This window comes from Strix uralensis, chromosome Z (assembly GCF_047716275.1).
Source record: "Strix uralensis isolate ZFMK-TIS-50842 chromosome Z, bStrUra1, whole genome shotgun sequence".
Classification (NCBI taxonomy): domain Eukaryota; kingdom Metazoa; phylum Chordata; class Aves; order Strigiformes; family Strigidae; genus Strix; species Strix uralensis.
Genome location: NC_134012.1, coordinates 1008259 through 1028600, shown reverse-complemented (window position 1 = coordinate 1028600; position 20342 = coordinate 1008259). Strand labels below are relative to the sequence as shown.

Here is a 20342-nt window from a genome sequence, read left to right as displayed (position 1 = left end):
ATCCCCTGTTATGGAAGGTCTGCAGGAAGGAATACGGACACACCACACAGTTTTGGGTTTTTTCCCTTCTGGGGTGGGAAGGCTGTATGGCACAAGAATGGCTGATGATTAACTTACTCACAGGCTTCCTACTGTCCGTACTGTCCCCCCAAGGAGATTTCAGCATCCTGCAAGAGGTGAGCTGAGGGGCAGGTCAGGCCTAAGCAAACCCGGCATCGGGGGGCGAGGCAGCAGCAGGAGCTCAGCCCCGGCAGCGCTGCAGCTCGTGAGCAGCTGCCGCAACCCTCGAACCACGGCACGAGCTCCGAAAAAACAGCTGAGTGTCTTCTGCCCGTGAACTGTGACTCAGTCGGGCAGTTTGGATTTTCCAGAAGGACAGAGGGAAAGCAAAAGTATTTCTGCTTTGAACCCTCAGTCGGGTGAAGAGATGACATCCTCGTGGGGAGGAGTTTCCAGGGAGGGAGGCACCGTGCAGCTGATAAATAGCTCGGCCAAGATCGAGATCGCTGCCGTCCCGTCCCTTCTGCCTGCGGAGTGGTGGTGAGGGGCAGCGCTCCGCTCGGCTGGGAAGGGCAGCATGGCTGAAGCATTCGTGAAGAGCAAACTCCGGGATGACAAAGTAACCCTGTTCGTGAAGGACGGCTGCCCTTACTGCAGGAACGCCATGGAGATGCTCAAGCAGTACAACTTCAGGCCCGAGTGCCTGCAGGTGTGTGACATCACTGGAATGCAGAGCGTCCAGGAATACTTCCGACAAACAACTGGGCAGAACACGGTAAGTCCTCGCAGCCGTGGTTCGGATCCTTTATCCCAGCTGCCCCGTAACCTGGCGAGCTGTTGCAGAGCCCGAGGCCGGGCGTCTCTCCCCACCACTTTCCATGTCAGGTCACCGCAGACGCCTCCCCCCCTTCCCACTTTTACCGATGCTCCTTGTTGCGGTGAGGGGAGCTCACAGAGAGGGGGGACCCTCCTCGGCATGGGGGTGTCCTCCTCCCGCAGTCAGACGTGCCCGTGGTTGCACAGGAGCCAGGGAGAGGCTTTCCCAGTGCTGTCTCCCACTGTCCACTTCTCCCCTTACTGTGTTCTGCTGCTCTTGCCTGTGCTCTTTGTCTTCAGCTGCTGACCTATTCCCATCGCTGTGATTTCACTTCTGCCTCCGTTTTCATTTCTGTTTACCTTCCCTGGCTTTAGCCGGGTGCTTCTTCCCAGCTCGACAGGGATTTTCACTTCCCTCTGCGAGGAGTGGCACACACATGCCTGGGGGAGGTCTCAGAAGCTGAGGCTCAGTAATTGCTCCTGGTCTTCAGCAGAGGGTTGCTTTTCTTTTTTTTTTTTTTTTTTTTTATTAATTTGGCTCTGCATTGGCCGCTGCTTGTCTTGCAGCCTGGCAGTGATCGTGAGATGGGCAGGAAAAGGGACCAGAGTAGGCAGGAAAATAGCAGATGGGCAGGGCTGTGAAGGCGGAGGGCAAAAGGCCCAAAAAAGGGCACCTGGAGAAGGGGTTGTGCCACAAACATCAGTCCGCTGTGCCAAGTGACCCTGGCAGTGCCAGTGGCCATCGGGGCCGGCATCTTCCCATCCCCAGGGAGCACTCGAGAGGACGGGGTGCTCCTGGGCGCCCGGGGGACCTGCCACGGGCACGGCCTGCGCTGGTGGGTGGTTTCATCCTCCCGCAGCCTCTGTAAAGTGCAGAGGGTTCCCCTGCCCCCCCTTCTCGCGCAGCAGGCGGGAGGCTGGGGGCAAGAAGAGGAGGATTTTGTCAATCACGGACTCCTTGGTGTGAAGTCTGCTCGCCAGACAAATCCTCTCACCATGCTTTGCCGCCGGCAGCCCAGCTCTAGTGATGAACCCGCGGTGTTGTTTTTGCCCAGGTTTGCGTGTTCATCGGGAGACACTGCATCGGAGGATTTTTCGAACTGCAGAACTTTCGCTACAGGCTGCCCTGTATGCTGCAGCAGATCGGGGCCCTGCACAGTAAGTCCAGGGCGGGTTCTGCCCAACAACAATACTTTTTCACCAGTCACAGCAAATCTGAGCACTTGTAAGAGTGGAGCGGGACTTGATAGAGCCGTGTGGTGTGTCAGGACACAACACCAGAGTGGGAATTTTGCCTGGGATCTAGACAAAATGCATCGGCTCCGCGACGTTTCTTTCTTTTTTTCTTTCTTTTTCCCTACGTCAGGACATGGAGCCTGCTGCTCTCAAACAGTCTCTGAAGTTTCAGCCTGACAGCTTCTAGACAGCTGATGGCTTTTCTTAGAGTGGAATTGATTTTTACAACCGCCTGGACACCCTGTGGGGGCCCCACTGTCCTTTCCTGCTGGTGGGGTGTGTGGGGACCCTCCGCAGGACTTTCTGTGGTGCCTGCGTGGGGGCTCGGGGAAGGCGGCAGCAGGGAGCCTCTCGCCCACAAGAGATGGAGCGGGATGAGGTTCGTGCAGGGCCCAGACGTGCTGCAGCTGCTTTCACACAGGGCAACGGCCTGCACGAGGGGAGCAGGGCAGGGAAGAGCCCTTCAGCACCCAGGCTAAGGTGGTTTAGGGCCCTGGGCTTGCAGGTGCCCCTGAAGGGGCTCCCAGGACCCAATGGCCACCAGTTAGAGCAGAACCAGACCCCAGAGCTGCCTCAGTCACCAATGGCCTGTGCTGGGTTCACACTGCCCAAAGCCCCACCTTCAGCAAAGCCTGGGCAACCCGGAGTTTGGAAAAGAGTCATCTGCAACTTCAGTATGAAAAAAGGTCACTGTGAAACAACTGAGGCCACTGACTAGTGGCTTAAGGTAGCCCAGACACCGGCCTGCAGGCAGATGCACACGACATGGGGTGCCCCAATTCCTGGCAGAGGGGGGAGCAGACCTTGCACCACCTGAACCAGGCGATACCCACAAGTACCAGGCTCTGAGCCCAGGTTTGCTCCTTTCACGCGCTTGGCAATCGCTTCACAGCGTGACGATGGAAGGGACCAGGAGAGGAGACTCACAGGATGGGTCTGGGGGCAGGAGAGCTCCGGGGGTTCCCGTCCAACTCCGTGCTCCCAGCAGGGTCACCGACGGGACCCGAGCAGGTGGCCCAGGGCTTTATCCAGCCAGGTCTTGGAGGATATCCCAGGACATGGAGGATATTCCTCTGGTCCTCCCTGCGCCGAAGGGCAGGTGCTGGAAAGGGGGCAAGGAGAGACTCGTGTGTTTTAGGAAGTCCCAAATCCTTGGCTTTTTGCAGGAAAGGAGGCAGGGCCGTCAGGGCAGGTGGCCCCATGGGCAGGAGGAGGCAGATGGAGGGTCCTGCTCCAGAAAGTGCCTCAGGGACACTCAGACGTTGGGACGTTGGTGTCAGCACCACGTCTGAGGGGGCAGGAGCGGGAAGGGGGCGTGAGAGGGCTCTTAGGGACATCACGGAGGAAAACCCCTGTGGGAAGAGGGACAGCCCAGCTCCACGTGAAGGCGCGAGCTGCCCTAATCCAGCGCAAGGAGAGAATGCGGGGTGCTCCTCTGCAGCACACAGCGGAGGGCAGGTACGGACGGGGCTCCGGTGCTCCCACTCATCAACGTCCCTTCAACAACCTGTTGTAGCACGTGGAGCTGTTTTGAAACTGATATTCCCCGTCGTCAGAAGCCAAGAGGCAGTTAACTGTGCAAACAGACACGGGGGTGCTCGTGGGCGTGGGTGTGCACAGTCCTGCTCCTGCGTGTGCTGCACGATCAGGGGCTTGGAACCGCGTCAGCAGCTGGAGTCAGACACACAACGGCTCGTGTGGCCGAGTGCTGGAGTTCACAGAGTCAGCGGTCCTCGGTGTCTGCACCGAGTGAAGCTTACTGCTTGGGGAAGATGGTTTTCAGCCAAGATGGGTGGACTTAGGGACGTGACACGTGATGTGCGTGTGCACAGGCACCCAGCATGTGCGTTACACAGACACACAGGTGGGCTGTACGAGCGATAAAGAGACAGGCAGGTATGCGTATGTAAAAGCGCGAGTTAAAAGGTCTCCCCAGCCTGTTCCCTACCGCTGTTGTGTTAATCAAGCAGTTGCTAACGAACAGCAGAGATCCGCACCCTTGACGTCGGCTGTTTCTACTTTCAGGCCTGTGATGACCGTGAGCTGGGACGGCCTCGTTCTGCCGGACGCAAGTCCTGGAGCCAGCTCCTGGCACCCTCCTTCTGCGGGACCAAAGGCACCTTCTTGGGGAATGCAGCTTCTTTTCCTCTCACTGATCAGTGCTTCCATACGTTCACATCTCTGATCCTCTCTGTAGCTCTGGAAAGAGAATGTGTCCAGCACGTGATCGGATTCAGCCCAATAAAATACACTTGCTCTGAGTGCCCACGGTCACCGTTGTGGTTTTTTTCACACACCCATTCACGCGCTCACCCTAAACGTCTCTTTTCACCCCACAATCTTCTTGCTGCCGCCTCTCCCAGGCGGCCCTTTGGAAATTCTCAGTGTTTTCCATGGCCAGTAGAAAGTCCTGACGATGCTCTGAGCTGGAGCTGAGCCCAGGCTCCTCTCTCGTGGGTGTCCTGCAGCGCAGCCCCGCAGCCTGCGCCCGCGTCCCTGCCCCCACGACCCGTCACCTCTCGGCAGGGCCACGACGACGCGTCCGGGCAGCGCTTTTTTGGTGAGGATTTTGTCACAAGGCGCTGCCGCCGGGGAGCCATCCAGCTTGTCACGTTTGCTGTCCCCGTCCCGAAGGCAGAGCTGCTGGGCACAGAGAGCGCCCGGGACCGCGCAGGCAGCGGGGTTACTGGCTGCAGAACACCCCACGGAGACGGGGCACGGGCCGCGGGCAGAGCTGAAGCCGACAGCGCTGTGTCGGGAAAGGGATGTGGGGGAAACGCGCAGTCGGCTGCTGCCAAGACAAACTGGGTGAGGAGCTGCTTCAAGACTGGCATGGAAGTAGCTCTGTCTCCAAAAAAAGGTTTCACGGCTGCTTCAGCTCGGGGATGAGGCAAAAACCAAACGTATAAAACCCTTCTGATTCTTCTCTCTTTTACTTCTCTCTAACTTCCACACACCCCCCCCCCACTTCTTTTTTTAAACAGAAAAATTAAAAGTTTGTTTTCTTTTTTATTGTTTTCCGGTTCAGTTAAAACCTGCGGACTTAAAGTTGCTGTTTGTTTAAGGCCTGGAGCTTGTTTGGTTTTTGATAGCCAGTTTAACCCTTCGGGTCTGCTGAGCAGACAAAGGGGCCACCCTGCCAGCATGGCCCCGCAACAACCCCTGGACAAAGGCTCCCCAGGGCACGGCCCCTCTGTCCCAGGGCCAAGCCGGGATGAGGCAGCACGAGCCCGTCCCCGCCGCCGGCTCAGCCAGAAGCCCTGTGACCTCTTCCAGCTGGAAGATTCCCCCGTGACACCAGCTGGGGCTGTGTGCTCCTTACCCTCATCAGGGTGAAAGAGCAGAAATCACAGGCTTCCTGCCACCCTTGGGAAGGAGTGGGAAAGCCAAAAGCTTCGTTCTTGGCAAGTTTAAAGTCCGTTTCCTCTTGGCAGAATGGCAATCCCCTCGTGTGGCGAGTGCTAGAGAACTTCAGCTGACTTGTGCAATTTTCTGCAGATTGCTGGGTTTTCAGTATCTTAACCCTCTCCAAGACAAAGGGCAGCCCTTGAATATGAGAAGTTCAGTGCAGACATTTCCTAGATTGCATGACAGGCTTTTTCAAAGCTGTTCTCAAGCAGAACTTGCTGCTTCCCATCCTTTTATGCAGTTAGAACTGCCGCTGGGTGAAGAGTTTAAAATCTAATCACAAAGTTTGGAGGTATTACCCTCCAGAAACAGTGTCACGGGAGGCTCTTGTAGGAATTTTCTCACGCTTGATCACACCCTGCATGTCTGGAGGTTCGTCAGAACTGCTGCTTCAGGTTGTGTTTTACAGAATTTTGCATGATGTGCAGTAACTATTGCTGCTGATGATGACAAGAGAAACTGCTCAATAACAGTGACGACTGCAGCCACAAATTTCTGGTTTTAGTGCTTGAAAAACTCATACTGCTTCCCTTCTTGCTTAACGTTTTTGAAGTTATGCGGGGGTAGTTTTGTCAAAGTTAGATTCCATGCCATAAATTGAGTACTCTGGCACTGGAGGGTCTCAGTGAAGAGTTAGAATATTTGGCCTCTACAGCTCCTGATACGTCACCCTTTCCCAGGGACAGGAAAGAGCTTACCCATGCAGCCCGCTGTCTGCACTTGTATTGCAAGCTCACGTGACAGGAAAGCAGAAATAGCTAAATATAGACGTAGCTCAAAAATCCTCAGTCTTGTGCAATACTGTGATTTTACCTCCTATGAAGTATTAATGCTTCTTGTTGTGTAACAGAGTTTGGATTTGCAGTAAATGACACTGCTGGAGCACACCTCCTCCAGTGCTTGTCCTTGTTCACAGCCTAAGAACCTCACGGTTCAGTGTGGAGATGTTCTGGGTTTCACCACTTTTACACTTGAGTAGTAGTTTGCATTGATAAGGTTTTCTCTAGAAACTGAGGTTTCTCTCGGATCTGGACTGAGAGGTTTATTTGGGTGCGTGACAAATACACAAGGAGTTGCATTAAACTGTAATTGTCAAAAATTGTCAAACCATCACCACCGTGTTTTTCCCAGTTATTCGGATAGTTTTTAAATTATTTGCTACACACGAAGCAACCAGGATATGAATCAGAATTCCTAATAGCCAGGGAGAAAATCACAGTGGTGAATATGGCCAATGACCATTTTTATCTTGATACACCCCACTGGCGGGTATCTGGTCTGCTGGAAGCCGACAGGTAAAATCCACACCCCGCAATCTTACATGCCCCGTGGCCTCATTTGGTAAATGATTTCAGGGAAACAAAATCTCTCTTTTCTCATATCTTTCATGCTTCTCATCTCAAATGAGAAATTCTTACCACAAGCCAACCAGCTTGAGTGCCAACTTCCCCTGCCACTCAAACCAGTAACTCACTGGGAAAACAGCGGTCAATGAGCTCAGCAGAAGGGGGATGACAACTTCCAGAGGCTGTACAGTAATTCAGGAAAAGGTGCAGCAATGTACCCCAACTTGGTAGGTAAACCCAAATAGAGCTGCACTTGCCATGGGCTTCGTCATCTTTCCAGTAAGGTAAAAATTAATTATATTAGTTTGCTAGATCTTGAAATTCATTATATGATATGGATTTTATGGTTGGATTAGATGGCATTCCTATTTAACAACCTTTTGCTCTGTGGACAAAACTGACATAAGAAATGAGGTAGAGAAGGAAAGGTGGATGGTGATTTGGAAAAAAATTCTTAAAACTCTGAGAAGTTTAGTCAACCCACAGAGCTGAAACACCACTTTAAATGTTAAATGTAGGTAGAGGATGTCACCCATGGAAGGAGACTATCATGATATGGACTGTGGAAGTGTGGATAATCATATGTCCACCCTACTGAAGGGGCATGTTCAAACACACAGTTTTAGGAACTACACAATCTTTCACATTTCCCAGGTTATTACATTTTGACTTGAAAACAAATTCTACAAAGTTCATTCCAGTTAGTCGTGTCTCAGGGCAAGGGAAGCTGTATGAAGATTGTAGTGGGATTTTTTGCCTTTTCCTCTTCAGGATTCACCACTCGGAGCATTAAGTGTCCCGTGGCACTAACACCAGACTCTGCTAGATTCCTTCTCAGAAACAACGGTTTCTGGGCGAATTCAGTTCCATATAAACCTCACAGTTTAATACTGAGTAAGAGGATGAGATTAAATATCAGTATAAAGTGACTCTTCTTGCCTTTCTTAATTTGAGAGACAAAAGACCTGTGTGGTAACAACACTCAGCAGGTGCTCGGAGATGTGTTTGGGTTTTTTCCATGCTACCAAGTCAAAACCCATCCACCCACAGGAACAGGATGGTTTCCCCATCTCCTCACCTCGACCTGAACCTCCCTGCGATCACCCTTCAAACCTCTAAAACTCTGAGTCACTATTGCCTCTCAGCCCCTGCTCTGCTTCTTTGCCGTCTCCTTCAGTCCTTGGACAAACCACTCTCTATAACCCTTTTCTTCCTTTTTCTCACGCTGCTGGAGGCTTTTTGCACTCTTCCCCAATTTTTGCTTCTGTATTTACTTTCCATGCTGCCTCTTGTTTCTGGTAAGTCAAACCAATTCCCAATTCCCTTTCAACTCCCTCTTCTAGCAACAGAGGCTGACATTCAATAAATACATCCCACTCACCTTCTTGCTTCGCTTCTCTCCATTTCGTACCGCACCTCCCCGTGCCCAGAACCGCCTGCCCAGTCCAACACCGACACCCCCTTTCCCCATTTTCAAAGGGTGTCCCTGTCCCACTGACCACCCACAGAGACCAACACCGGAGCTGCCCTCAAATCTCTCCAACAGCCTGGCTGGCCCCAACCATGGGACAACCAGCTGCTGCCAGGGAGATAAGGGGGATGCAGCAAGGCAAACCTGACAGAATTTGGGGGTTTTTGAAGGAAGAGAGTAGCACGGGTCAAAGCAATTGCTCTGGGAGCTGCACGCTATGCACACCAGCTCTAGGGAGTCTTCCAGCCACAAACTTCTAATTATTCGGATTTATGTGGAGTTACTTCCAGAAGGGAAGCAGTATGAGTTTTTCAAGCACTAAAACCAGAAATTTGTGGCTGCAGTCGTCACTGTTATTGAGCAGTTTCTCTTGTCATCATCAGCAGCAATAGTTACTGCACATCATGCAAAATTCTGTAAAACACAACCTGAAGCAGCAGTTCTGACGAACCTCCAGACATGCAGGGTGTGATCAAGCGTGAGAAAATTCCTACAAGAGCCTCCCGTGACACTGTTTCTGGAGGGTAATACCTCCAAACTTTGTGATTAGATTTTAAACTCTTCACCCAGCGGCAGTTCTAACTGCATAAAAGGATGGGAAGCAGCGAGTTCTGCTTGAGAACAGCTTTGAAAAAGCCTGTCATGCAATCTAGGAAATGTCTGCACTGAACTTCTCATATTCAAGGGCTGCCCTTTGTCTTGGAGAGGGTTAAGATACTGAAAACCCAGCAATCTGCAGAAAATTGCACAAGTCAGCTGAAGTTCTCTAGCACTCGCCACACGAGGGGATTGCCATTCTGCCAAGAGGAAACGGACTTTAAACTTGCCAAGAACGAAGCTTTTGGCTTTCCCACTCCTTCCCAAGGGTGGCAGGAAGCCTGTGATTTCTGCTCTTTCACCCTGATGAGGGTAAGGAGCACACAGCCCCAGCTGGTGTCACGGGGGAATCTTCCAGCTGGAAGAGGTCACAGGGCTTCTGGCTGAGCCGGCGGCGGGGACGGGCTCGTGCTGCCTCATCCCGGCTTGGCCCTGGGACAGAGGGGCCGTGCCCTGGGGAGCCTTTGTCCAGGGGTTGTTGCGGGGCCATGCTGGCAGGGTGGCCCCTTTGTCTGCTCAGCAGACCCGAAGGGTTAAACTGGCTATCAAAAACCAAACAAGCTCCAGGCCTTAAACAAACAGCAACTTTAAGTCCGCAGGTTTTAACTGAACCGGAAAACAATAAAAAAGAAAACAAACTTTTAATTTTTCTGTTTAAAAAAAGAAGTGGGGGGGGGGTGTGTGGAAGTTAGAGAGAAGTAAAAGAGAGAAGAATCAGAAGGGTTTTATACGTTTGGTTTTTGCCTCATCCCCGAGCTGAAGCAGCCGTGAAACCTTTTTTTGGAGACAGAGCTACTTCCATGCCAGTCTTGAAGCAGCTCCTCACCCAGTTTGTCTTGGCAGCAGCCGACTGCGCGTTTCCCCCACATCCCTTTCCCGACACAGCGCTGTCGGCTTCAGCTCTGCCCGCGGCCCGTGCCCCGTCTCCGTGGGGTGTTCTGCAGCCAGTAACCCCGCTGCCTGCGCGGTCCCGGGCGCTCTCTGTGCCCAGCAGCTCTGCCTTCGGGACGGGGACAGCAAACGTGACAAGCTGGATGGCTCCCCGGCGGCAGCGCCTTGTGACAAAATCCTCACCAAAAAAGCGCTGCCCGGACGCGTCGTCGTGGCCCTGCCGAGAGGTGACGGGTCGTGGGGGCAGGGACGCGGGCGCAGGCTGCGGGGCTGCGCTGCAGGACACCCACGAGAGAGGAGCCTGGGCTCAGCTCCAGCTCAGAGCATCGTCAGGACTTTCTACTGGCCATGGAAAACACTGAGAATTTCCAAAGGGCCGCCTGGGAGAGGCGGCAGCAAGAAGATTGTGGGGTGAAAAGAGACGTTTAGGGTGAGCGCGTGAATGGGTGTGTGAAAAAAACCACAACGGTGACCGTGGGCACTCAGAGCAAGTGTATTTTATTGGGCTGAATCCGATCACGTGCTGGACACATTCTCTTTCCAGAGCTACAGAGAGGATCAGAGATGTGAACGTATGGAAGCACTGATCAGTGAGAGGAAAAGAAGCTGCATTCCCCAAGAAGGTGCCTTTGGTCCCGCAGAAGGAGGGTGCCAGGAGCTGGCTCCAGGACTTGCGTCCGGCAGAACGAGGCCGTCCCAGCTCACGGTCATCACAGGCCTGAAAGTAGAAACAGCCGACGTCAAGGGTGCGGATCTCTGCTGTTCGTTAGCAACTGCTTGATTAACACAACAGCGGTAGGGAACAGGCTGGGGAGACCTTTTAACTCGCGCTTTTACATACGCATACCTGCCTGTCTCTTTATCGCTCGTACAGCCCACCTGTGTGTCTGTGTAACGCACATGCTGGGTGCCTGTGCACACGCACATCACGTGTCACGTCCCTAAGTCCACCCATCTTGGCTGAAAACCATCTTCCCCAAGCAGTAAGCTTCACTCGGTGCAGACACCGAGGACCGCTGACTCTGTGAACTCCAGCACTCGGCCACACGAGCCGTTGTGTGTCTGACTCCAGCTGCTGACGCGGTTCCAAGCCCCTGATCGTGCAGCACACGCAGGAGCAGGACTGTGCACACCCACGCCCACGAGCACCCCCGTGTCTGTTTGCACAGTTAACTGCCTCTTGGCTTCTGACGACGGGGAATATCAGTTTCAAAACAGCTCCACGTGCTACAACAGGTTGTTGAAGGGACGTTGATGAGTGGGAGCACCGGAGCCCCGTCCGTACCTGCCCTCCGCTGTGTGCTGCAGAGGAGCACCCCGCATTCTCTCCTTGCGCTGGATTAGGGCAGCTCGCGCCTTCACGTGGAGCTGGGCTGTCCCTCTTCCCACAGGGGTTTTCCTCCGTGATGTCCCTAAGAGCCCTCTCACGCCCCCTTCCCGCTCCTGCCCCCTCAGACGTGGTGCTGACACCAACGTCCCAACGTCTGAGTGTCCCTGAGGCACTTTCTGGAGCAGGACCCTCCATCTGCCTCCTCCTGCCCATGGGGCCACCTGCCCTGACGGCCCTGCCTCCTTTCCTGCAAAAAGCCAAGGATTTGGGACTTCCTAAAACACACGAGTCTCTCCTTGCCCCCTTTCCAGCACCTGCCCTTCGGCGCAGGGAGGACCAGAGGAATATCCTCCATGTCCTGGGATATCCTCCAAGACCTGGCTGGATAAAGCCCTGGGCCACCTGCTCGGGTCCCGTCGGTGACCCTGCTGGGAGCACGGAGTTGGACGGGAACCCCCGGAGCTCTCCTGCCCCCAGACCCATCCTGTGAGTCTCCTCTCCTGGTCCCTTCCATCGTCACGCTGTGAAGCGATTGCCAAGCGCGTGAAAGGAGCAAACCTGGGCTCAGAGCCTGGTACTTGTGGGTATCGCCTGGTTCAGGTGGTGCAAGGTCTGCTCCCCCCTCTGCCAGGAATTGGGGCACCCCATGTCGTGTGCATCTGCCTGCAGGCCGGTGTCTGGGCTACCTTAAGCCACTAGTCAGTGGCCTCAGTTGTTTCACAGTGACCTTTTTTCATACTGAAGTTGCAGATGACTCTTTTCCAAACTCCGGGTTGCCCAGGCTTTGCTGAAGGTGGGGCTTTGGGCAGTGTGAACCCAGCACAGGCCATTGGTGACTGAGGCAGCTCTGGGGTCTGGTTCTGCTCTAACTGGTGGCCATTGGGTCCTGGGAGCCCCTTCAGGGGCACCTGCAAGCCCAGGGCCCTAAACCACCTTAGCCTGGGTGCTGAAGGGCTCTTCCCTGCCCTGCTCCCCTCGTGCAGGCCGTTGCCCTGTGTGAAAGCAGCTGCAGCACGTCTGGGCCCTGCACGAACCTCATCCCGCTCCATCTCTTGTGGGCGAGAGGCTCCCTGCTGCCGCCTTCCCCGAGCCCCCACGCAGGCACCACAGAAAGTCCTGCGGAGGGTCCCCACACACCCCACCAGCAGGAAAGGACAGTGGGGCCCCCACAGGGTGTCCAGGCGGTTGTAAAAATCAATTCCACTCTAAGAAAAGCCATCAGCTGTCTAGAAGCTGTCAGGCTGAAACTTCAGAGACTGTTTGAGAGCAGCAGGCTCCATGTCCTGACGTAGGGAAAAAGAAAGAAAAAAAGAAAGAAACGTCGCGGAGCCGATGCATTTTGTCTAGATCCCAGGCAAAATTCCCACTCTGGTGTTGTGTCCTGACACACCACACGGCTCTATCAAGTCCCGCTCCACTCTTACAAGTGCTCAGATTTGCTGTGACTGGTGAAAAAGTATTGTTGTTGGGCAGAACCCGCCCTGGACTTACTGTGCAGGGCCCCGATCTGCTGCAGCATACAGGGCAGCCTGTAGCGAAAGTTCTGCAGTTCGAAAAATCCTCCGATGCAGTGTCTCCCGATGAACACGCAAACCTGGGCAAAAACAACACCGCGGGTTCATCACTAGAGCTGGGCTGCCGGCGGCAAAGCATGGTGAGAGGATTTGTCTGGCGAGCAGACTTCACACCAAGGAGTCCGTGATTGACAAAATCCTCCTCTTCTTGCCCCCAGCCTCCCGCCTGCTGCGCGAGAAGGGGGGGCAGGGGAACCCTCTGCACTTTACAGAGGCTGCGGGAGGATGAAACCACCCACCAGCGCAGGCCGTGCCCGTGGCAGGTCCCCCGGGCGCCCAGGAGCACCCCGTCCTCTCGAGTGCTCCCTGGGGATGGGAAGATGCCGGCCCCGATGGCCACTGGCACTGCCAGGGTCACTTGGCACAGCGGACTGATGTTTGTGGCACAACCCCTTCTCCAGGTGCCCTTTTTTGGGCCTTTTGCCCTCCGCCTTCACAGCCCTGCCCATCTGCTATTTTCCTGCCTACTCTGGTCCCTTTTCCTGCCCATCTCACGATCACTGCCAGGCTGCAAGACAAGCAGCGGCCAATGCAGAGCCAAATTAATAAAAAAAAAAAAAAAAAAAAAGAAAAGCAACCCTCTGCTGAAGACCAGGAGCAATTACTGAGCCTCAGCTTCTGAGACCTCCCCCAGGCATGTGTGTGCCACTCCTCGCAGAGGGAAGTGAAAATCCCTGTCGAGCTGGGAAGAAGCACCCGGCTAAAGCCAGGGAAGGTAAACAGAAATGAAAACGGAGGCAGAAGTGAAATCACAGCGATGGGAATAGGTCAGCAGCTGAAGACAAAGAGCACAGGCAAGAGCAGCAGAACACAGTAAGGGGAGAAGTGGACAGTGGGAGACAGCACTGGGAAAGCCTCTCCCTGGCTCCTGTGCAACCACGGGCACGTCTGACTGCGGGAGGAGGACACCCCCATGCCGAGGAGGGTCCCCCCTCTCTGTGAGCTCCCCTCACCGCAACAAGGAGCATCGGTAAAAGTGGGAAGGGGGGGAGGCGTCTGCGGTGACCTGACATGGAAAGTGGTGGGGAGAGACGCCCGGCCTCGGGCTCTGCAACAGCTCGCCAGGTTACGGGGCAGCTGGGATAAAGGATCCGAACCACGGCTGCGAGGACTTACCGTGTTCTGCCCAGTTGTTTGTCGGAAGTATTCCTGGACGCTCTGCATTCCAGTGATGTCACACACCTGCAGGCACTCGGGCCTGAAGTTGTACTGCTTGAGCATCTCCATGGCGTTCCTGCAGTAAGGGCAGCCGTCCTTCACGAACAGGGTTACTTTGTCATCCCGGAGTTTGCTCTTCACGAATGCTTCAGCCATGCTGCCCTTCCCAGCCGAGCGGAGCGCTGCCCCTCACCACCACTCCGCAGGCAGAAGGGACGGGACGGCAGCGATCTCGATCTTGGCCGAGCTATTTATCAGCTGCACGGTGCCTCCCTCCCTGGAAACTCCTCCCCACGAGGATGTCATCTCTTCACCCGACTGAGGGTTCAAAGCAGAAATACTTTTGCTTTCCCTCTGTCCTTCTGGAAAATCCAAACTGCCCGACTGAGTCACAGTTCACGGGCAGAAGACACTCAGCTGTTTTTTCGGAGCTCGTGCCGTGGTTCGAGGGTTGCGGCAGCTGCTCACGAGCTGCAGCGCTGCCGGGGCTGAGCTCCTGCTGCTGCCTCGCCCCCCGATGCCGGGTTTGCTTAGGCCTGACCTGCCCCTCAGCTCACCTCTTGCAGGATGCTGAAATCTCCTTGGGGGGACAGTACGGACAGTAGGAAGCCTGTGAGTAAGTTAATCATCAGCCATTCTTGTGCCATACAGCCTTCCCACCCCAGAAGGGAAAAAACCCAAAACTGTGTGGTGTGTCCGTATTCCTTCCTGCAGACCTTCCATAACAGGGGATTCCCTGCCTACAGCTTCCACGAGGGCCGAAACGGCTGCTCGGCCTTGCTGTGGTTCCAGAAGGTCTGTGTTTTCCCCCAGACGTGAACTGGGAACCAAAAGTGCTCGAAGAACCACTTCCAGCATTGAAAAAGTCCCAGATTGTTCCTTTAGCTGACCTGGGTTGAAAATGTATTTAGGGAACACGTTGATGGGACCAAAGGGATTCAGCACCCCTATCGGGTGACACAACTAAGTCCGATTCTGTAAACGTGGCAGAGGCAGAAATCTGAAGACTGCAATCCTTCACAGAGCCGAAGCCGTGCACGTTGCAGTCGGGTATCCAGCCCCGTGGGGCTAAACCTGCCCAGACTTCTGCTGTCGAGCTGAGGCGGTGCCATTGCCCCCGCAAGTGAGAAGCTCAGCGGGACCACGGAGTCCCCAGCGCCGCAGCATCCCTCCTGTGGGGGGCGAGGGAAGGGCTGGATCCTGGGGGGAGTGGAGAGGAGAGAGCTCTGCAGAGAGCACCGAGAAGGTGGCTCTTCCCCCGGCATGGTCACCTCGGCGAGCAAAGTGTTCCCATCACTGAAAATCCCCCAAACCCCCAGCAGCTCCTGAGACAATTCCTCTGCTGACCCCCCGTCCCCGGTGGCACTCGCCAGCCCTTTGTCCTCCCTGGTGTCAGCCATCCCCCCGATCCCGCTGCTGCCGAGAAATCCCCGCCTGCTTCCCCGAAGGGGCTTCTCTGGCTGGCAAAGCTCCCACCAGTCCGCTCCAGCCTGGAATCTGCTTCCACTTCCCGTGGCTTCTCTCGCTGCTGCTCCTCTCAACCCCGCTCCTGCTGGGAAATCAGCTTCTGCTTTCGGTCTGTCGTGTCGCTCTCACAGCTGGCAGCTTCTCCCGCCCTCCCCAAATCCCCCGCTTCTGGGAAAACACGTTTTTTTGGGACGCAGCTCGCAGGTCCCAGCCCCGCTCCGTGCCCCGCTGTGAACCCGGGGACGCTCCGCCGTGGGGTGCCGGGTCTCCGGAGATCCGCAGGGACGGCGCCGGCACACGGCAGCGCCTCGCGAAGCTCAGGAGCGGCCGGCGGGTGGGGCCGGGGAAGGCCTGACTGGATGGCCAAGGCTTTGCTCCCTGGGCCAGGGCTATGGTGGGCTGGGCCGGTGGGGAGAAACAGAAACGGCATTTGCTGGCCACCGATGTGGAAAGAGGGTGTCGGGGTGCTCCAGTGGCCCCAGGGCTGAGCTTCGGGGCGTTGGGTGTTGGGTGTTGGGTGCTTTCGCCAAGATCTGAGCGAGACGCCAGGGCCGGCCCGTGCGGCACGTGGGGAGCGGCTCCGCCTGCCAACGGCTCATCAAGGCCAGCTTGGGCGGGCTCTGGGCAACCTGCTCTGGGTGAAGGTGGCCCTGCCCGTGGCGGGGTTGGACCAGATGGCCTTGAAAAGCCCCTCCCCACACAAACCACCCTGTGACTCTGCCAAGCTACAAACAGGATTTCCAGCGCGACGCTCAAACCTTCCAAGGCACTTGGGTAAATCATCGCATGAGACTGACGGAGAAGAGTTTTTATTTTGTATCAAAATTTTACATATTCAATCCACAAACATTTAGTCAGGGTGTGTTCAAAGGAAAACATGCAGGAGTTTCAGCACATGCCTCATAAAATAGTTTTTATTCAGATCAGAGAGACCAAGGCCCAGAGGAGGACGCAGGGCTTTGTGACTCTCGATGGAAAGCGTCGTTAGAGCAGAAAGCTTTTGCTGTCAGTCCCGGTAAAGCTCCGTGCTGGCTCAGGACAAGCCTACAAGGACTATGTCGTGCGATCCGTTACTCTAAGCACTGTCTTCTAAAATAGTGGATTTTGAGAGTTACCTCTCATGAAGGGCTCAGGAGACAAAACTCCACTTACACCCACGTCTGGAAATGTAATGTCAGACCCTCTAAGTCCCGCCTAAGGGCACTTGAATCCGCCACCAGACCCCTTCTTCGACCCCAACGCTGCCGATGCCCCGGGAGTTCAGGAGATGCTGGGACCAGCGCAAACCTTCCTCCTCACACATCTGACTTTTTTCAAAACCACTTCCTTAAATAACCCTTTTTTCAGCTGGTTCCTGGTTTTTGCTATACACCATAGTACAGAGAGGTTTTTTAGAGCATAGCAATTTTTCCTTTCTACCATACCAAGTTATTCAGAAATACCAAACCCAGCACTGCCCGAACTCCTGGCTGTCCGTGATGGATGCGGCCCTAAAGCCTCCACCAAAAAAAATTGCCGACAGCACCTCACCCAGCATCACAATCTACTTTCAGTCACGCTTCTGAATGCTAAAGTGTCGTTTTAAAAAATAGTTTTAAGAGCACTACGTTTCTACTGAAAATCATCCTACAGAAAAAGAGTTTATAGTCAGAATTCTTTTAAGAGTTTCAATTTACCAGATGATCTACGTCTGCAAGGACAGCACATCTGCACCTGATACAGGGGGCATTATGGGACGCTCAGTAAAATGGAAAGCTGTTTTAGTGACTGAATAGAAGGATGCAGTAATCTGTGAAAAAAGAATAAACATTTTTACACAGCCTGGCATCTCTGTAGAAAACCTGCGGTTACCACTGACTGAAATAGAGAATAACAAAATACTGCTCTTGGTTGGATAGAAAGCGTTTGTACTTCCATTAAGCCTCGATTTAAATGCTTATAAAACGTTTACAGAAAGTTAAAAATAGTTTTTTGTTATGTGTTATCTATACTTAGATTATTAGTAACAGGCTAAATTCTAGCAAAAACCCGGGAAAGCTTCCAAGTATTAAAAATGCAGGAGTACATGCAAGGCGGAGGAACATCGCCACGATTTTGTATCGGTTTTGTACAAGAAGTCAGCAGGACACACACATAATCCGTGCTCTCGAGAACTGGGCTGGCTGCTGGCTGGAGCCCGTGCTGTGACCCAGGGTGCTCCCAGGGCCCAGGCAAGCTGCACTTCAGCTCCATCTTCCTTCTTCTGCGTGGCTTTATGCTTCTGAAAACTGCATCTTTTATTCGTGGCTCTCCAGTTAGCTCATACTTACAATTTTTAATTTCTACCATAATGACAGAAAATCAGCTTTTTTTACATTTAATTTCCACACATGCTACTTTCCTATTCATTTTTTTCTTTAACATTTTCAGTTTTCTTTAGTGATCTTGAAGAAGCAGTGTGACACTCTGCATTTCAGGCTCCTTATTTGCGAGATGTAGCTGAGTACTTCTCACCCTTTAAAGAACTTTAGGATCTCCAGGTAGAAAGTTGAAAAAAAAAAAGAGTTACCATTCTTACATAAAACTAACCTCAGAAATTGAAGCCTGCAGCAGCCAGCTGAGTCACAAGCTCTTTTTTAAAATTTTTTTGTGTGTGTCCTAAAATAGAAAAAGAATTACCCTCTCAACCTCTGCAAAATATCACCGGAAAAAACCCCAAACACACAATAAAATCCCTATGACTCTAGCATGGAATTTGAAAAGAACGATTTGCCTATAAAACTGTATTGAAATATAAAAACAATTCTTAAAAGCAGAAAAAAAAAAGATTCAGCTCCAGCAATTTGCTGTTCCGTCTGCATCGCACAGCTGCAGTTTCCAGGTCCGTCGGAGATGGCCTGCTGCGGACACCGCGGAAACACCAAATAATCGTTTTCAGGGTCTTTTCTTTGTCTCTCTGGGCTCAGACTCCATGCCAAAATTAAAGGCAGCTGGCAAAGCAGAACCCAAAGTCCGAGAATGATGATAATGAAGCGTTTAGCTCCCTGCTCAGACTTCCCCGGCAGAAAAGCACCTTTGCTTAGGTAGATCCCCTTAGAAAAAGGTCGGGTTCACTTTGTCATTAATGTCACTACACACACACAAGTCAGTGGCACCACGAACAAAGGATTTAGGTCAAGAAAACTCTCCACAGCGTCTGCAAGGGCCGTCCTCGTCATGATGTTCTGGATTTCCCTGTTCTATCTGGGAAGGGTCCCGGCAGCCAGGGAAGATACCGGGTTTGTCTCACGGGGGGCAGCTGATGAGCACGTGAGGATAATCCAGTTTAAACTGGGCCCCCTGGGCAGGGCCGAGCTCAGAGCCCCATCACAAAAGCCGCCGTCCCTCACGGGACGGGCGAACCCGTGGGGTCACCCCTCAGACCAGCGGCCGACATTCAGGCTCTCGGCTGCCGGGGGGCCGCGGAGTGCGAGACCCACTTCTCCCCAAAATGTCACTGCTGCCAGGGAGCTTTCTGCCACAAACCCGACGGACGGCCGTCAAGCCCCTTCCCTCTGCCCCCAGTCCCTCCAGCACCGTGGGGGTTTGCTCTGAGCCCACTGAGTTCTCCCTGACCGTTCCCTCATGGGCAGAAAAACAATACGGCCACTCTGACCAAGGTGTTTCTCGGATTATTCAAGCAGACTTTCTGCTCCCATTTACCGGGAGGAAAAATGATTTCAACTTTTAGGTATTTGGAGGCACTAGAGAATACAGCGCTGCACAGGCATTCCTCTGGGGTTCAAACAGCTGCTTACAAAGCTGTAAGTCTCTCAGTAAAGGGAACTACAGGCCTAACTTGAAGTAGAAAATGAGGACTAACTAGAATGCTTATTAAGCCTGTCCTTTGCTTTGCAATCCAACAGACGCTGCAGAAAATCTTTGCATTCTGAAATGAAGAATTTATGAGTTGGCTTCCCAGCTTCCCCGCGCTGCTACGCCGCTCATATTGCACAAGATCTACAAAAAAATCTGTTTTCAACAGATGCTGGTTTAGCAGCCAGAAATAATCACGAGAGCCAATAAAATAACGACTAAAGGAATCACAAGAGGGAACAGGTGACTGTCACGACACTGCCCCGTACGACGCTTAATCCCCATGGGCGTGAAACCCTTGTGCTTGAAAGAAACCTTAGATCTATTTCTCAGTGCTTCCAGGAAAAAGCAGCGTGGTTTGGTACCAAAGCAAGGAACGTTAGTGAGCGCACTACAGCAGGGCACCGTGCTCCAGGGGAGCTCAGCCTCTCGTTTGGACGTTCGTGCTCCGCGCAAGTCCCTGGCTGAGACTCCCCCAGCGAGACGCGCTTAGCGCCTGCTCAGCCCTTACATGACCGCGCAGTGGCACTTCTGGGAGTGGACGTAGTTCCTGTACTCGGCGAGCTGCTTCAGGTACACGTTGGAAGGCCATCGGTGCCTCTCTACGAAGCGGCGCTCCTCCGCTAAACAGGGCGATAAAGGGTTAAATCAACATCCAAACACGAGTGCACAGGCTGCAAAACCTCTCTGGAAGGTGGTCAGGAAACCTTACGGCTGTAAATGCAACCACAGGCGCAGAGATGAGAGCTGCCCCTTGGCCGAGATCTTACCCTAGTGCAGACCTAAGAGTTACCACGGGATGGTCCCTCGCTACTGAGTCAGCAATAAATCAGTTACTTAATAAAATAAGGCCAACGCTCATGAAAGAGAGCAGAGAGGTTGTCCTGAGGACGGAGGGTCGCTATCCTTAGCCGATAACAGACGTGCTAATCAGCGGTGAGGATGGTCCCGTGCTGCAGCGCTATCAGGAAGGTATTTCGTGCCCCGGCAAGGCGGGACAGGACGGGTGCACCCCCCTCCTCTATTTACTGGTGCACCCCCGCTGCTTACCCCTGCCGACTCAGTGCCAGGTCTGTGCCGCGGAGCGTGTCAGCCCCACGGCCAGTGGTGTGGAAGGGACCGGGACGGGCCACCCGACCAGCGAGAGCGGGCAGATGAGGCCGTCTATGGAGAGATGGGAGCAGCCTCACCTCCACAAGCCTGGTCCTCACGGG

The 20342-nt window shown here is 53.8% G+C and overlaps 2 protein-coding genes across 2 annotated transcripts; one reads left to right on the top strand and one right to left on the bottom strand.

Moving 5' to 3' along the window:
- Positions 1 to 500: 500 nt before the first annotated feature.
- Positions 501 to 4313, top strand: LOC141937759 (glutaredoxin-1-like). Its single transcript, XM_074855873.1, has 3 exons — positions 501 to 775; positions 1872 to 1974; positions 4078 to 4313. Exons 1-3 carry the CDS (start codon positions 578 to 580, stop codon positions 4083 to 4085), a joined length of 309 nt encoding a protein of 102 aa, XP_074711974.1. The 5' UTR covers positions 501 to 577; the 3' UTR covers positions 4086 to 4313.
- A 5934-nt stretch (positions 4314 to 10247) lies between these two features.
- LOC141937749 (glutaredoxin-1-like) lies at positions 10248 to 14060 on the bottom strand. The gene is made up of 3 exons (XM_074855855.1): positions 13786 to 14060; positions 12587 to 12689; positions 10248 to 10483 (listed from the first exon to the last, which is right to left on the bottom strand). Exons 1-3 carry the CDS (start codon positions 13981 to 13983, stop codon positions 10476 to 10478), a joined length of 309 nt encoding a protein of 102 aa, XP_074711956.1. The 5' UTR covers positions 13984 to 14060; the 3' UTR covers positions 10248 to 10475.
- Between the last annotated feature and the right edge of the window lie 6282 nt (positions 14061 to 20342).

What these genes read in the sequence shown, in the direction of transcription:
- LOC141937749 (XM_074855855.1), bottom strand. Translation starts at nt 13,983, where the DNA reads ATGGCTGAAGCATTCGTGAAGAGCAAACTCCGGGATGACAAAGTAACC. An exon ending in AAACAACTGGGCAGAACACG is followed by an intron (nt 12,690 to 13,785) that starts GTAAGTCCTCGC and finishes GTTTTTGCCCAG; the next exon opens with GTTTGCGTGTTCATCGGGAG.
- LOC141937759 (XM_074855873.1), top strand. Translation starts at nt 578, where the DNA reads ATGGCTGAAGCATTCGTGAAGAGCAAACTCCGGGATGACAAAGTAACC. An exon ending in AAACAACTGGGCAGAACACG is followed by an intron (nt 776 to 1,871) that starts GTAAGTCCTCGC and finishes GTTTTTGCCCAG; the next exon opens with GTTTGCGTGTTCATCGGGAG.